Source organism: Tympanuchus pallidicinctus, unplaced genomic scaffold (genome assembly GCF_026119805.1).
Source record: "Tympanuchus pallidicinctus isolate F22 unplaced genomic scaffold, pur_lepc_1.0 scaffold1, whole genome shotgun sequence".
Taxonomy (NCBI): Eukaryota; Metazoa; Chordata; class Aves; order Galliformes; family Phasianidae; genus Tympanuchus; species Tympanuchus pallidicinctus.
The window spans coordinates 92,389,080-92,405,829 of record NW_026294618.1 but is presented as its reverse complement, the minus strand read 5'-3'; the positions used below and the strand labels follow the sequence as shown (position 1 = coordinate 92,405,829).

The following is a 16,750-nucleotide window of genomic DNA, read 5'->3' as shown; positions in this document are numbered from 1 at the left end:
TTTTCTAGCGTAGGGCAACTGGGAGCTCAGAACAGACTCCGTCCCAACATTTCTGCTATTGTTTCTGATGTATCTCCTACAGCCAGCTGGATATAGATCTGGTATATATCTATATAGATGCTCAGATATATCAGTTGGATATAGATCTTCACATTTATATTTGGCTGCTTCAAGATATCTTTCACTGTCAGAATGGCTTACTTTTGAAACCTTTTATTTGGAGGACATTCTGGTGATACAGTAACCACAGACGTTAGAAAATTCCTGACTCGTCAGGATTCTTAAGATCCACAGTCAGTCACAAGCGTCCCGAGTATTTAATGGAAACAATTAAGAGAAATGCATTTAGCAGGATTTGAGTCCCCTATTTCAGACTGCACACATTGTTGTCAAAAGTACCCACTTAATTTTTAAGAGTATGATGCTGCTTTGCTTCTGATTACTCATCTGCATTTTGTGATTCACCTCTACAGATACATTTTCATTGACATCATCCCTATGCCAGTAAAAACATGTTAATTTCCTTCACAAAATCAGTATTCATCAGTTTGAATTTCAGAGCCTATTCTTTTTTTTTTGAAGTAGTATTTCTAAAAATTGACTTTTTTTTCCCCCTAAATTGACTAGCTCTGCTCCTGTTGTGTTACTGAAACCCTTTCCTGGCCACGAATAGCCCCGCCTCAGGTACCATATCAAATCAGAAAAAGATTGTGTGCATGCTGTCACATAAGTGAGATTCAAGGTAAGAAACAAATCTGCGGATCCTAGGTCAGTGGCTTCCTCACAGGGCAGTGGAGGGGCAGGTGCTGATCTGTGATTCTGTTCTGTCTGGTGACAGCGATAGGGCCTGAGGAGAAGGCATGGAGCTGTGTCAGCGGAGGGCCATGTGGGGTTAGGGACAGTTCTGACCAGGGCAGCGGGCACTGCCCCGGTGCGGAGATTCAAGGAGCATTTGAAAAATGCTTTCAGACACAGGATTGGGATTTTGGGTGCTGCTGCACGGAGCCTGAGGCTGGCCTCAGTGATCTTTATGGGTCCCTTCCAACTCAGCATATTCTGTAATTCCATATAATTTCTAAAATTCTGTACCTTTTTATATCTAAAAATCTAGAAATTTATGAAGGAAGTACACATACATTTCTTTCTCATATCCTGTATGTTTTTAATAACTAAATGCTAGAAAAGAATGGCAGTTCCAAAGGAAAGATAAAATCAGTGGTGCAAAAGCACTAAATCTCCTTCATGCCATTGGAAATTGGAGTGATCCTTGCTCCTCATTTCCTTTGACTGAAACCAAAGAGAGCAGGCAGTTGGTGCTGGACAGAACTGGGCTGAAGGAGAGCCAGTTTGAAACCTTTGTGCCATGTGCTCAAAACACTGGGCTCAGAGACCAACCGCTGGCTCCACACAGCAGCGCCCAAAATCCAAACCCTACATCTCAGAGCATTGTCCAGACACCACTTGAACTCCAGCAACTCGGGGCCCTGCCCACTGTCCTCTGCTGAAGAGCAGTTCCCTAACACCCAACACCACGCCGTTCCCTCAGGCCTGTCGCTGTCACACAGCTCAGCGCTGCCCTCCGCGCCCTGTGAGGAGCTGCAGCCGCCATGAGGCCTCCCCTCAGCTCCTCTGCTCTGGGCCGAGCAAACCCAGGGGCCTCACACACGTCGCCTTCAGACCCTTCCCCATCTTTGTTGCCCTCTTCTGGATGCCCTGTAACACAACTATGTTTGATGTTGCGGCACGCAGCCTGCACCCAGTGCAGGAGGTGAGGCACCTCAGCGCGGAGAGGAGCGGGACAAGCCCTCCCCTCTCCTGGCGGCAGTGCTGGGCCCGGGGCACCTTTGGTGCCGTGGGCGCAGACCACAGGCGGCGCAGGGCCAGCCTCCGGACAAGGCCCCCAGCCCCTCACCTGGGCGCACTCCCCGCGACCCCCGGCGATACGAGGCGCGCACCCCCGGTACCGGCGCCCCTCACGGGGTGGGCGTGCCCGCCCTCGCCCCGCCCTCCCGCGGCCCCGCCGGTGTCTCCGGCCTCCCCTGCGCTCCCGCCCTCCTCCCCACCTCCCCCCGCCCTTCCCGCGCGTTGGTTCGCTCCTCTCCGCCCCTTTCCCCCACCTCTCCGTCCCCTCCCACCCCCGGCGCCCCGCGGTGGTCTGGCCCGGCCCGGCGGCGGAGGGAGCGGCGGAGACAGGCGGGAGGGCGGAAGGTGCCGGCTGCCGGAGCTCTCGCTGTCCGTTGAGGCGCCGGGCCCCGCGGAGCGGCGGCGAGCGGAGCGGAGAGGAGAGGAGAGAGCGCGGCAGGGCGGGGGAGAGCGCGGAGCTGAACGAGGCAGCGGGAGCGGCTCCCGGCGCCGGGCGGCACCATGAGGTGAGGGGCCGGGGCAGGGCGGGGGGCGGCGGGGCCCCCTGCGCGGCGGCCGGCGCGGTGCTGGGGAGGGGGGCTGGGGCGGGGGGAGGGCGGCGGGCCGAGGGGAGCCCCGCGGGGGAGGGGCCCATTGTTAGCGGCGGCGGAGGGGGAGGGGCGGCCCCGGCCCCCGCGGCGGCGAAGTTGAGGGGCCTGGGGGCGGCGGCGGGGCCGGGCGGAGTGCGGCCGGGGAGCCCCTTCCCGCGGCGGAGGTGTGCCCGCACGGCGGCCCAGCGCCTTTCTTTCTCCATTCTTCTTCTTCGTTTTTTTTTTTTTTTTTTTTTTTTTTTTTCTTCTTTCCCCCCCTCCTTTCTCTGCCCCTTCCCGGCGTGTGTTGCATTGCAGCAGCTGGGCTGCTCCCTGTGAGATCGATACGAAGCGGGCGGCGGGGAGGGGGAATCCCCCCTCGGGGGATCCGCGATGTAAACAGCGCCGGGCGGGGGCTGCCCGCTCCCACACGGGACCCGGCTCCGTGCGCCCCATTCATTTGTCCCCGCGGCGCTCCCGCCCCGTTCCTCCTACCGTTTTCGTCGTCCTTTCGTCGGATCGGGGCGGCACCGGTGAGGAGCAGCCGGCGTGCGGCGCGGGCCCCGGCCCCGGCTGCCCTGCGGCCCCCTGGGGCTTCCACCCGCTTTGTGCTGCGGAGGCCGGAGGCCCCTCCGAGTGCGGAGAGGTCCGCAGGGTGAGAACGGGCCGATGCCTCTGCTGCGGCTCCGCGCCCGTTCGCGCGAAATCCCAATTACGGTTCTGAACTTCAAGGTTTGTTTTTTTTTTCCTTTCCCCCGTGTGCCTTCTATGCAAGCGGTAGCCCTGCAGCTGAAAGCAGTTCAGGACGCGGTTTGTCCCTGCTGTTCTGTTGGAAAATGCATTCCTGTATTTCCCTCTAGCTCTCTTTGTTAGCCGTAAGCATTTGCATGCTCCTTTCACTCTCGTTTCACGTTGTGCTGATTTATTTTCACCCGTCTGCGTCACTCTGTAAAAGTGGGATGCCCCGCAAGCACGAAGTTACAACTTGAGCTCACAGCTCACGACCAGACCCTTCAAACAGGGGGTGCTCCTGACTTCCTTGGGCAGCCCTTAGTGCAGGCTTACACCAAGGTTGCCATAAACCTTTGGAGAGGGCCTCATGTAAACCCGGCTTCAATGATGGCAAAGCATGGTTGGTATGGAGCAAGGGAAGCTGTCCCAGCACGGTGCGCTGAATGTGCAGCACTGTGCACAGTGTTCTGAAGCGTCTGCCTCAGGACCTCTGCCAGCTCAGAGGCAGCGCAAATATTTCTCTTAACCGGTGCAACCGGGAAGTGCCGAGGTTGAACCTACCCTTAGGTTGCTTATTTAGGTGTTGGAGTGGTTGACTTCAAGCTGTTAGTTAATGTTCATATATGAACCTGTTGTGCCTTTCTACCTGCTCCTGAGTGCAGAAGGTGAAGCTGGTGAGACGGAAACAAGGTTAGGTGTTGAATGGACACGCTGAGCTGTCATTGGGTGTTTTGGAAAAATCTGACTTCAAAGGCTTGATTGCAGGGCTGCTTTTTTTTAAAAAAAAAAAAAAAAAAAAAAAAAAAGCAAGCCGTACCAATTAAACTGCACAAGCTGAGAAAATGGTGTGGTTAAAGCAATGTTTTCTCTCTATAGAGGCACTATTAAATTGTCTTGGTTTTGTTTAATTGCTCCAACTCCAGTACGATGGCAGGCTTTCAGTGCACACTCTCCCTTTGGACTTGTTTAGACTAGGATTGACGCTGTATTTCTGAAACATGTTCAAACCAAAAGGTGCACACCCTGCTACGCTTGGGCAACGTGTTTTAATGGGTATTTGCTGGTCAAGGTAAGTCCTGATGGGAAGGAGTGAGAGAGTGAATAGGAAAAGCAACCAGTGCTTCAGATATAGTTTCTATATTTGTAGGTATTGCTGAAAGTAGATTTTTACATGATGTTGATGGTTTCCTGAATTGCATAAACTGCGTTCTGCTTTTGCTGTTCTGTAGGTAAGTATGCATTTGGTGCTACAGTTAACACAGAAATAAGTACCAGAAGTAATCCTGAGGTGAGCTGCAGCCCTCCCTGCCTCACCCCGTAACTTCTGTTTCTGTTATGTTCTTTGGCACTTACATGAGTGAGGGCCTAATCTTCAAGTCATCTCAAGCCTGAAATAATTACGATGACTTCATGTTGGGATTTCGCATCTTGTCTGGGTTGCTCAGGTGATCAGTTACCAAAGAGCAAACTAGTTTTCCTTGTGTTAGATCAAACTAAATGTGGTTGTGGAAGCATCTTCGTTGTATAAAATAACCAGCAATTCAGTAGGACGCAAACATGCATCAGCACAAGTTGACCAGAGGAATTCCTGTGGTAGCCTGTTTTATATCTGATTTAAAATTAAATGCTCTTTGGGCAGTATCTGTTGGAGCTTTTGGTTGCTGACAGACTTTTAATATTAGTATTCCAGTTAAGAGATGAAGAACTGGATACGAAGTTACTTGCTTTGGGACATAACTTGACTAGCAGCCCCCCCTGGCTTTGAGTAAACAGTTGGTTTTTGTTACTACAAAAATCAATACAAAAATGTTCCTCTTAATGTATTGTAGTTAGCTGACTGAGTACTGCCCTAAAAGTAGTTTCCTGAATGCACTTATAATAGGTATCCAGGAATAGTTATGTTTGGTGAGGTTTCACTTTTGAGCCAGCTGGGTTGCAGTGATGGGGGAAAAAGTAGTTAAAATATAAGCAACAGCAGAATTTTGTGCCCTGGTTCTAATAATAACGCAGCTTCCCATCATATTTATACAAGAAGCTCATCTGTAAACAAGATGACATTGAAAGATGTGTGGAAGTCTGTATTACGGAAGCTGATGAACAAAATGGTGTAGAATTGGGATTCTACTGTGGAGGCTAACTGAATGCTTTTAAAAATGCTCTCGCGTTGTTTGGCATCTCGCTCATTTTGTATGCTAACTCCAATAAAAATAAATGAGCTTTCCAAGATGCTGACTTTTTTTTTAATCAAACTGTACAGCTTTCTCTTGGGGTTTCCACATCCATTTCTTTGTGTGGGAAAGAATTGTTTTTCATTAGTGTGCTAGTCAGAAAGCAGACTGTTTAATCTGGTTTCATTACCCAAGTTTCAGGAACTGGGAAAGAAACAGCATTTTTTGTTTGGAACTTTAAATTTGAGTATTTCCAGAGCTCTGTATGTTCATTTGTGTTTACGATGGGCTATTATGCGTATTGTGAGTGTGAATGTTCACTCTATATTTAGATAGGGCAAGCAGCTAAATTACTGCAGATTTTTTTTCTTTCTAGAAAATCATGTCGTATCCTCACTTGTGTTTTCAAAATAAGAAGTTAAATTTGTGGGCTTTCATATTAAAATTTCTCCTCGCATCGAGTAGCTTTTCTGCTGAAGTATGTTGCTCTAGGATATAATTAATGTTATTTAAAAGTCAGCCTATTTAGTGCCTGGGTTAGTAAGCCTTCATTATGCTTTAAGTGTTGTGCTAAGATGTCTGATACCGTACTCAGTATCATTAATATATGAGCGAGAGCGCATGGCAGAAGTCACAGAACATGTTCCTCCATTAGAGCTGGGAATTCTTCAAGAATCCCATGTACATTTCATGGGGCTTTTGAAAAGCAAGCATGCAGCAGCACAGTATTGGTGGTGACGGTAGTATGTCGTTCAGTCTCTCACAGCAACTGCTGTGACTTAAGGTAAAATACCAGAAGCCATCAATTTGAATGCTCCACATCTCAACGTGGGGTCATACTTTGGAATGTTGCCTTTGCTGTAGCTTTGGTGCTTGCACAAATAGTGTATTTGAAGTAGAAGGCTTAGTTTACTTCAGAAATACGTGACAGAAAGTTGGAAGCATAAGCATGCAGTTAATTGAGGTTGGGCACACACAACTGCAACCAGTACAGATCCTAAAATTGCTCGTGTCTCAAGAACAAAATTGGAGGTGTAGGCAGTTTGTTTCAGGTGGGTCAGAGAATTCAGGTTTCTTTCCTTGTTCTCAAGTAAACTACCAGATGGAGTGAGTCATCTGTCTGATAGACGTGCAGACGTTAGCTAGCACTTTATTGGTGACAATAGAAAGTCATTTTTGGACTGGTTGTTTCTGCCTACCTGGTACGGAAGATGACAATTGTTTTTGCCCTCAAGGTCTATGGATCGAGTTCAGTGAATTAGTTTGATAGTAAAAGTCTTTAAAAGATTACTGTGTGTGAATGGAAGATGCGTCAGGATCAGAATACAATTTTTGTCCTTGAAAAAGCTATTTATGACCATCTTACCAATTATGTTGTCAGCCTGTGAAAAGTAGGAGTGGTCTTGGCAGTATGTAGAACTCGGGAATGCTCTCTAGAAGGAAATAGACACAAGTCTTGTCTTGACTCTCATTCAGGGCTTCGTCTTGGTTCTTAGAGGAGACCAGGTTGCTTGGTTCCTACTTCAGGCTGCTGCTGCATGGAAGCCTTTCTTCTATGCTTCCATACAAGGAATTATTACCGTTTCAGCACCTGTTTCAGTGAATGCCTTCCTAACACACTTAAACCCAAAGTGACGTATCTCTGCCCTGAGTTAAACATAGGGTTGGAAGTACTTAGTAATGAGGAGAGCTTCTTGCCGTGCCAGCAGAGTTCACGCAGAACTATTGTAGGAGCAGGTTATTGAGCTGCTAGGTAGAGTCATTTGCTTTCATTATTAGAGAGCAAATGTATTTTCTGAAACTGATATTATTCTCTTCTTTACTGTGACCTTTCTTCAGGAATTGCTCTTGACAGTTCATGCCTGCTTCCACTCAGCGGGTAGAAATATGTGTGCCAGCTCTCTGAGCAGCCAGACAGGTTTCGGTTTTAAGAGTGCTTTAGTACCAAGAGAATGCAAAAGATACAATCTTTTTATGTTGAAGGGGAAAAAAGTTTGTTTTTTCCATGGTAGTTAAAAGTGAATGTAGCAGAGACAGAAATCTTACAAGCCTTGAGGACCCTCAATATATTTGAGTAATTTTTGCTGATGCCTACCTCACTTAAACACTCAACCCTTCCTTTCCCTGCCAATCCTTGTGAATTGTACAGCACTGTTGTATTCTTGGGCTGCTGGCATCTGCCCTGGGACTAACATGGGGCCGCAGCCTCGCTGCTGTCTGGCACTGTTGAGATGAGATCCACTGGTGGGTCCCCAGTGTTCCTCCTTGCCTTTGTTTCCTGCATGCTCTCAAATCTGGAGAACAGCTAGTTTTGTGTAGCTCTATTTTTGTTCAGTGGCATACAGAATCTTTTTTTTCCCCTGATAGAAAGGACTGCAACGCTTTATTTTTACTGTCACATTTTCTAACTTAAAGAATAAAAATGTGTATCTCAGTAATGAACTCAGTTTTGCTTTGTTTTAAAATGCATTATGCCAACGCATGCTATAGATGAAAATGCTCAGTTTTATTTCAGATAGTTCTAATTAATCATTCTGATAATTGGTAACTCCCCTGCCCAGTGTCAGTGGTTACAAGCTTTCCTTTCCTCTAGCTGTTTCTCAATGAACCAGAGTTCCTCAAGAGAAGTGAAAATCCTGCGTGTTGCCTTCTGACAGCGTCGTGCACCCACTGCTCTGAACCTTACCATTCTGTGGACATTAGATTGCTTGTCAGCTTGCTTTGCTTGGGATTTTCCTGTGGAACTGCTAGTTTTAAGTACGTCTTGGGAATCAGTGCATGAGTCAGTGCAAGGAGCTGATGTAAGGTCCCATTGCCCTCCATGAGTAATCTATAGACAGGGTTAACTTTATGGAGACAAACAAATGAAATAACCCAACAGCAACAACGAACAAACTGCATGATCAATATTCAGGCCAAAAAAATCTGCTCTTAGTGTCGTGTATTGAGCATCCTCCAGGCAAAGTTTGCTTATTGCTGCAGTCCAGTCCCAAACCAGGATGCTTCTCTGTGAAGTTTGTGGACTGGTGCTGTGGCTTTTGTTTTCTTACTTGGTTTGTTCACATTTTTGCTTTTCAAATGATGGTAAAGGGGCTGATACCCGGTGGAGTATGGGGGAGGGAAGTGGAAACTGCCCTCTGGAGAGTGATACAAAAATGTTATTTTGTTGGGCTGACGTACTGCCAGAAATAACTCCCAGCTCCCTGTTTGCAGCACAAACAAAATTGGAGGATTTTGTTTCAAACATTCTCTGGTTCTTCTGTTGTTCACAAATAGGAACCTCTTTTTGGTTTCAGACTGCAAAGTGATCTGTGCTTATTGCCAATTACATAAAGAAGGTGAGCTTTGCTGGCTTTATGTTCTCAGTGTACTAGCCACCTACTTTAAGAAAGTAGTAGTTTAAAAGCTGGATTCAACAGAGTAGTATAATTACAAGAGTAATTGTTATTGCTGACGCCTTTGTTATACCTTAATTGCAGTTTTATAGCAGCTAACAAAGTTTTCTTTCTAAAAATCAATTTCAGTCTGTGTTCTTTAAGCAGTATCCTGAAGTACAGTTTAATACTTAGATTTCTTTAGGCCATGTACTGCTGTCGTCCCTCACTTGATTGCAGGTTACTGTACGTAAACAACAGGTTTGTAACTGAAATGCTTTGGAGGTCATGTAGTTACAGGAGTGTTTTATCTTGGTGTCATCACACTTGAGCTACTGGTAAATGCTTTTGTATTTCAGTTCTGTAGACCAGTGTTTCTACACACTGGTGCAATCTACTCGTATTGTGTATTTGTGGAGACTTCCATTTAAGTTTTGTGGTTCTTATTGTGTGGCATCAAAAACGCAAATACTACATGGGACGATGATTAAGATTCTGTTGTGTTTTGTGCATTTCCAACTGAACTTCCAATACTGCTTGTTAGTGGTATTAATTACTGGCATTGGTGGAAGAGATGCTTGGTGTTTTTAGGTTACATTCACATTTCTGAGTGACTCTTTGCAAATCTGACTTATTGTATGCTTGGAGTCATTTGGAGCCTTTAACCTAGTAGTGTTGCTTCTTTAAATTGCTTGCTCTTGACTGTTTTGAAAGAACAGGCCTTTTTAAGGTACTGAGCTTCCAACTCTAGACTAGGATTTCTATTCTAGCTGCTGGTGATGTTCATGTCAGTGATGCTTACGATGCAGAATATACACCTTTACTTGTTCTGAAAACTTTTTTTCATGGTCTGCTTTCTTATTTAACAAAAGCCTTTCTCCTTCTTGCTTTCTCTTAAAAGCTGAGTCTTTTATAAACAATGCATAGTGACGTGTACATTTTTGTTTTCTCTTCTGTGTTGAAGACCTGAAATATCTGCAGGAGAGTATACAATCCTTCAGCAAACTAGAGTCCATTAAACAATGCTGACTCTTCTATAAAAATACTCAGTTGAAGTTAGTGGAGCAGTGTTTTGTTTTTTCTTTTAAACTTCTTGAATTTGAACTTAAAATGGAACACAGTGAAACTTTACTAGAAGACTTGCAGTTAAATGCATTTGTGAAGCATATTTTCTTTTTAGAAAACTGCAGTTAGGTACTGTAGATTAAGTAAAAATGAACGTTATAGTTTCAAAATGAACACTGTTATCCATTGTCTGAAATAAATGGTCTGGCTGGGCTTACAGAGCAGTGAAAGCTAGTCCATATGAACCTTGTTATGGCAGAGATAATAAAGTAGTGAATGACAGCACTGATAGGAAGGTGATTGCTGCTGACCCCTGCAGCTTTTGCATGCTTAAGTCCAATCAGTAAACTTACTTAGATTGGGGCATGAATAGTTTGGTCATGGTTGTCTACTTCTCTAGTGAAAATACTGATCAGTTATTGGCAATTAAGTTTGGAGGTTTTCTTTTCTCTCGCAATATTCCTGCGAATATTCCCAGATATTCCCAAATATTCCCAGAAAATTTGAACTAACATTGGGAACTTAAGAAACAATTATCATATCCAATTTTAGCTTAGCGTTGCACACCGATGCACTTGGTCAAATCATTGAAATGAGCTGAATGTGAGAATGGTGCAGGAAGCAAATGATACTTTGGATTTCCATTTGGTGTTTGTGCAAGAAATGTGCTGTAAAGACAGACCTGCCTTACTACTCAAATACAAACCATGTGGTCTGAAATGAAGAAGGAATGAATGCAGTAGGCGCTGCTTGGCAGTCACTGCTCTTCTCTTGATTGCAGCCTGGCTGAGGGACCTCTGAGGACATGAAAGGCCTGTCCAGTTCACTGCTCTTCTGGCTAGTGGAAGGCTGAAGAAGGACATTAGGAGGTTAACCTTGAAAAGATAGCTGTGAATCTATGTCTAAGCAGGAGTAGAAGGAAGAACAGATGAATGACTGGAGCACAATAAGTTACTGCTAATAAAATACAGCAGAAGATGTATCTAGCACTTTGGGCACCTTCAGTGGCCTGGTTAGATTTTTAGCTACTGACTGGAAATGCAGTAGTGGGTTTTAAATGAAAATTTTGATATTTTGAGCTAAGATTTAGGAAGAAGAAAAAACATGTGGTACATAAAAAATATGTTTTGCAATTTCAAGATTCTGTGGTATGTTGTGAGGCAGTGCCATTGCTCCTTCTGCTTTCCACAGTACAGCATGGTGAATCCAGTAGCCTTTAGTGACCAACTCAGTTAACTGCTTCATATATGAATTACTCCAAGAGCTGTTGCTGCTGGACCTTACATCTGACCTTAGACCTATGCTATAAGTTGAGGGAGTTTCTACTCTTGTTTTCTGGGATTTCACTGTGTATTTTGCCAATATCTTAGACTAGTCCTTTTATAGAGTTTGGAAGAAAACAGTGTCTTGGCCTTCTTGGTTGGTATACTCTAAAGGCAGCTTTGAAAAGGAGTAACCAGCATTTACATTTTGTACTTGCTCTACAGTTCTTCAGTGATAAAACAGTGCTGCTGCTGTTTCCAGCAATAGATCATCTGCAAACAGATGGCAGTAAGATAAACACAGAGGTTGTTTTGCAGGTTGAGTACTGTTGCTGTAGCTGTGTTGCTCTGAGTGTATAAACAAGACAAAAGGTTTTATGAGGAGAGCAGTATCTTTTAATAGGTCGACTGCTAGGTTGATGAGCAGTGGGACCCAGACATTCAAGTGCTCAGTTCTTGGGAAACTTGCTCAGGTCTTTGGAGACAGCATGTAGAGATCTTGTACTGCAGGGGTTCTTGCAGGAAGGTTGTAAATACAGGTAGATAGCACTGTGCTCTTTGTTGTTTTTTATGGGTAGCTCATGATTATGATGTGAAACTTCATAGCAGTATCTAGTAAAGTTCTTAGCTAAAAATGTGAAAAGCAAGTAAGCATCTGTAGGACCCTATTTAATTGTCATTTGGGTTTCCAATATCTGTGCAAGCACTATGTCTGCATAAAGGAAGTAAAGATGGCATTGCAGCTGTGGTCACCAGTGTGACGGCATGCAGGTAAATCTGTGGGTTACAGGTAAAAAGAAGTAGATTGTGTTGCAAGGACTGGATCTTAGGACTTACTTCATGGTTAATAATGATTAATAGTAGGATTTTATTTTTGCCCTGTTGGTGGCATTGTATGAGAAGTCCTTAGCTGTTATGAACTGTGGAGGGTGTATAAGCTTGTTTGTTAATGGCATGTTTTATGCTGTTTAGGCCTGGAGGCCTTATTTCTCCTGAACTTCTAGGTAAATTGCACGTACTTTGTAAGTGATGTTAGGATGAAGACTGCACTGTTAGTGTAACTTCTAGGAATCCTTTCAGTTTGGATGATTTATTTGTGTCCTGTCTGCATCCATGTATTTGAACTCTTGCATTTGTCTCTTCAGCGTTGAGCTGAGTTCCACCTATGTCTGCAGTTCGGTTTGTAACTCAGGGGAACACCGGGGCCTTTCTGGGAATGAGGAAGGTTTTTTCAAGGAAGCAAAACCTACCGCCACCACCAAAATACCAGAGGAAATTGTTATTCCATGTTTTAATATTCCTTGTGAGGTGTCTGTTCCCCAGCCAGATCAGTGATCTCAATTTTCCCACTTTTAGGGGGAAAAGATTTTATGCAATTCATATCATCTTATCCAAAACATCGAGGAGGAGCACAATTTAGAGATGTTGCACACAAGTTTTGCTTCAAAATTCATAGCAGGCCTTAGTCTGAGTTCATTTTCTTCTTAAAACCAGTCCCGCAACAAACAAAAACCCCATGAGCAAAATGAAGCAAAACTATTTGGAAATAAAGCTGTAGGCTTCTCTTCTAGAACTTGAGAGCTTTTGTTGTTGTATATAGGAGGGCAAAAATCTGACGTAAAATGCTCGAAGTGTTCCATGCTGGAGAACAAAGATTTTCTGCAACTAAAGAACTTTTGCATGGACATGACTATGGAATTAAAATACTGCTTTGCCTCATACACTCTATTTTCTCTCAGCAGCACTATATATTGCAAGCATTTGAATACGCAGAGTTGTTTAGATGTAAAAGAGACCCTGTGCTGAGCCTCATCTCCTTGGTTAAGTTGATGGTGAGGGCCATGTTTATGCTGTGGATGTTCTGTTTCTCAGAATGACTGGGGTTAATTGTAGCTTGGCAAGCGGAAAAAAAAAAAGTTCCATATTGTTTTTCTGCAGTGGATTCCTGTTGCTATGCAACAAACAGAATGTCACTTAGTGCAGGCTATATTAAATTTGTATTCCCTGCACATATCTCCGAACGCTCATTTTTGTACTTTAACAGGAGGGTACGTTTCTGACTTCCTGTAGGACTGTAGTATGAAGCATATATTTGAGCTTCTATTCTGGTGCTTGCTGTAACTGTGGATACGTCAGCGTGCTTGCATAGCCTGCCTTTGTTTTTAGATGCAGGGGCACCTGTGCAACGCAGTCAGACAAAAAGGGTGATGGTTATGTTCCCGGGGGTGGGATGATATTGCCAAGCAACATGCTCAGGCTTCAAAAGGGAGAAATTTCTGCTATGGAAAAACCTCAGGCTATGAATTCTAAAAACCTTTAAACGTGATACAGAGAAAGTTAATGCAGGTGGCACTACATGGCTCTTCATTAAAAATTAACTGGTTTTGTTCCTTAGAATTAACTTTGATATTTAAATATGTTGACACCTCCCTTCTCTGCTGCATTCATGTTCTCCCCTCCCTGTTCTATCTGCAGCACTGAGGCCAATCGGTCCCAGCATCCGGCCTCTTTGCCTTTAGATGGATTCTGGAATAAATGTTTAAGATGTGCTTGGCAAAATTATGTTCTGTGACTGAAAGCAGTAATTAAGTAATGGACAAATGACAACAACTGGTAAGTCACTGAATCATAATGAAGTTAGACTTTCATAGTGGAAAAGAAGTCAGAAATAGTATTTGAGAACTAGAAAGATGTTAATTTTACCTCTGCTTTTAAGTTCTGTGAATCTTGTTGTAGATTTTGAAAGCCAGCTTATAAAATCTGAGCCTGAAATTAAGTTAGGTATTAAAATAAGCACGTCAAATAGTGTCCTTTCTGCTCTTAGCATTGAAATATGCCACTACCTAAATCTCTTCAAACTGACAGTCTGAAGCAGGTTTGTTGGTGCATGTTTTTCAATGTTTTTTATTACAGACTTTGTATGGGGCTTCTTGATAAGTGCAAGAGTCAAAATGAGGTTAGGAAAGATCAGGAATACATTGCATTGCTGTTTGCTGTCTTGTTTTGCCAAGGAGGTGCCTCTAATGGAGCGGGCGGCCTCTAATTGTGCCTTTTTGTTCCTTGTAGACGGCTGCTTAATTCAGGACTTGGTGCTTGAGCATTGCAGGTGTGATCCCAGGCCAAACTGTTTCTTAGTGTGCACAAAAGAGAATATGATGCAACCTAAAACACTCTCATGGCAGTCTATATTTGGTGAGGCTAAAATGGAGCTCCTTCATAGGGAAATGATACAACAACCTGAGGGGAGATGCTTCCTTTTCTTTCTTTTTTGTTTTTGTTTTTTACTTTTGTTGGCCTTGTTTAGGAAGATTAAACCTTTTTTCTGTTCCAGAACTATCTGACACAATGATTGCTACCTGTGGTTTTTAACATCATAATGGCTTTTTTTAGTGGTGTCATTTGGCATGAGAAACTGTAGGAACTTGTGAAAACTGCCTCTTCTTCTTGAGGATGCAATGTGTGTTATTGTGTGGGGGAAGCAGTTTAGTTGTGATGTACTTGATCCGTAGCTTTAATGAAATTACCTCATCTTAATGTGTAGGATGGAGAAGGTCTCAAGTAAGTGCAGGAGATTGGGAAATGGGACTTACAAGGTAGGTTATTTAGGTAGCTTAGAGGAACTCCAGGTGGGAAATGGGTCTTCTAAAGCAGCTCTGGGTGTGCGATTGCCAGCACTTGAAGTTCAGTGAATTCATGTTTTAAACCACTGGTTTTTATCTTGAGGTGTCTGAAGTACCTTTCTAGTGTTTGACCTTGAATTTGCCTATAATATTATTGGAATAATCTTTTAACTGCTATTACTGTGTAGCCCACCCCTCTCCTTTTTCCTCTAAGTCTGGTAACAGCTGTGATTTTGCTGACGCAGGGACTAAAGAAAAATTCCACAGGAATTTTCCAGGGGTAACTTTGGGAAAGGGAAACAAACAATTGAGAACAAAAATTAACAACTAGGAACAAATGTTGTTTAAAATCATTTTTTTTTCCTGTTGTTCCCTCCAATGTTTTTCTCCTTTGTTCTCTACATTGAGAGGTTTATTGTATCATGCCTCATTGTATAAGGGAGTAGCAATCCAGAAGGAACAAGATGCAGCAGTAAAGCAACTCAGCCATTTATTTGTGTATTGACGGTTGCCAGATGAAAACAGAGATGGGTGGTGCACACTATTTTGGCATTTTCTTGCAGCTCAGGTGCTGTGCTGCTCTAAGTGGGGCTCTTACAAAACAGTCAGCTTTTGAATCTGTCTTCTCTCTGAAAAGTGAAATTACGTTGAGACAGGTTGGTAGACTTGATGCAAGTAGTCTGAAGTTCTGTTCAGCTGTTGAAAAAAGATAATTTCTTTGCGTATTTGTGGTCTGTCACGTTAGCCTACCAGCTCTTGTTCACTACTACTGGTATGCATATACAAAACAGTGTAGAAACAGTGCTGAAACACATGAATGCCCCCCCCCTCAGCCCCACCCCCAACAGAGACTGGTTTCTGGCTTGCAGAAAGAAAGAAAGGCTGTGGTTTGAAGGCTCCTTTTTTGCCTTTTTTTTTTTTTTTTTTTTTTTTTTTTTAAGATTTTATGTTGCAGAGGTTGGAAAGTCTGTAATGAAAGGGGACTGCTGGAAGAGAAGATGATTTCATGGTCTCTGCTCAGTGTTTTCTGGAAGAACCAACTGGTGCTTCTGCATTAAAGAAATTCTGTCCTTTGGTGTTGGATGAGTTGTTCAGAGTTGTCAGGATGCTCATTAGTTCTGTCCTGACTTCTTTACTTACCGACTAAGTTGAGGCTGTGGGGCTTAATCTTTCAAAACGTTAAATAATTTAGTACATTCCGTAGTCCTTCAAAGCACAGAAAACGTGATATAGCACAGAAAGCATTATACAGCCGCTGAAGGGAAAGAGCCCAAGAGCATCCTCGATCGATTGAGATCGGAAGATTGGTGCAGTTAGCATCCTTTGGCTCCTCAGTGCCGGAAACAACTTTCTCAACCTTTGCTAGTGTTTTAAAAATACCTGGGTTCAAGTTAGAACTTTCACAAATGCAACATTTGATACTGCTGCAAGTAAGCCACAAATAAATGTTGAATTTGGTATTCAGAATGAGGTTTGAGTATGTGGAAAAAGTCACTACACATCGAAACAGTGAAGAGAAGAACTGTAGCTGTTCACTCACTGTCAGTCCATTTCTCCTTAGTGAGAGGTAGTCTGTGAAAAGAGGTGGGAAGGGCGAGAGGAGTAAGTATGTAACTAAGACTGTATTTGATTTTACAGCTGTAAATCGCTCTTTCCTCTTACATATAGGCAGCCTGAATTTCAGTACTTGTTTCTTGTACTTTTGTAACTTTGGAAGTGACTTTTCAAAAAACTATATTAGTGTGATTTCTCGAGCTCTTGAAAAATAGGACTGATAAGCCAAACACAGCATGCAGGTTGCCAACAGATTTGGAATTTCTTTATGTACGCCCCTGCATGCTTCCTGAAATCAGTGTAACTCTCAGTAGTCCTTGATCAGTTTGCAGACGATGCACTTACAGGAAGTTGAAAACTGTGATTTGCAGCAGTGTGTGCACAGCACAGAGGAGTACTGAAACACAAGGAATCTGTGTTCTGCTCATGCGGTGCGTAATCAGAGCCACTGACTTGAACCAAACTAAAACACATCAATGTTTACTTGTCAGTGTTTATGAGAGGGCTGGGAAGAACCTTGGCGCTCATTCCCAGTGTTTGTGT

At 43.8% G+C, this 16,750-nt stretch overlaps 1 protein-coding gene across 6 annotated transcripts in view; it reads left to right on the top strand.

Annotated features, from left to right (window-relative positions):
- Positions 1 to 2,122: 2,122 nt before the first annotated feature.
- ENAH (ENAH actin regulator) overlaps positions 2,123 to 16,750 on the top strand; it is an 88,037-nt gene continuing 73,409 nt past the window's right edge. For 2 of the 6 annotated variants that reach the window (XM_052695935.1, XM_052695925.1), the window contains exon 1: positions 2,136 to 2,369. In XM_052695935.1, the coding sequence (XP_052551895.1) occupies positions 2,365 to 2,369 (5 nt within the window). In that variant the 5' untranslated portion in view covers positions 2,136 to 2,364. Of the gene's footprint in view, positions 2,370 to 16,750 lie in introns of all 6 variants that reach the window. The other 4 variants (XM_052695897.1, XM_052695905.1, XM_052695915.1 and 1 more) reach the window with 4 other exon arrangements.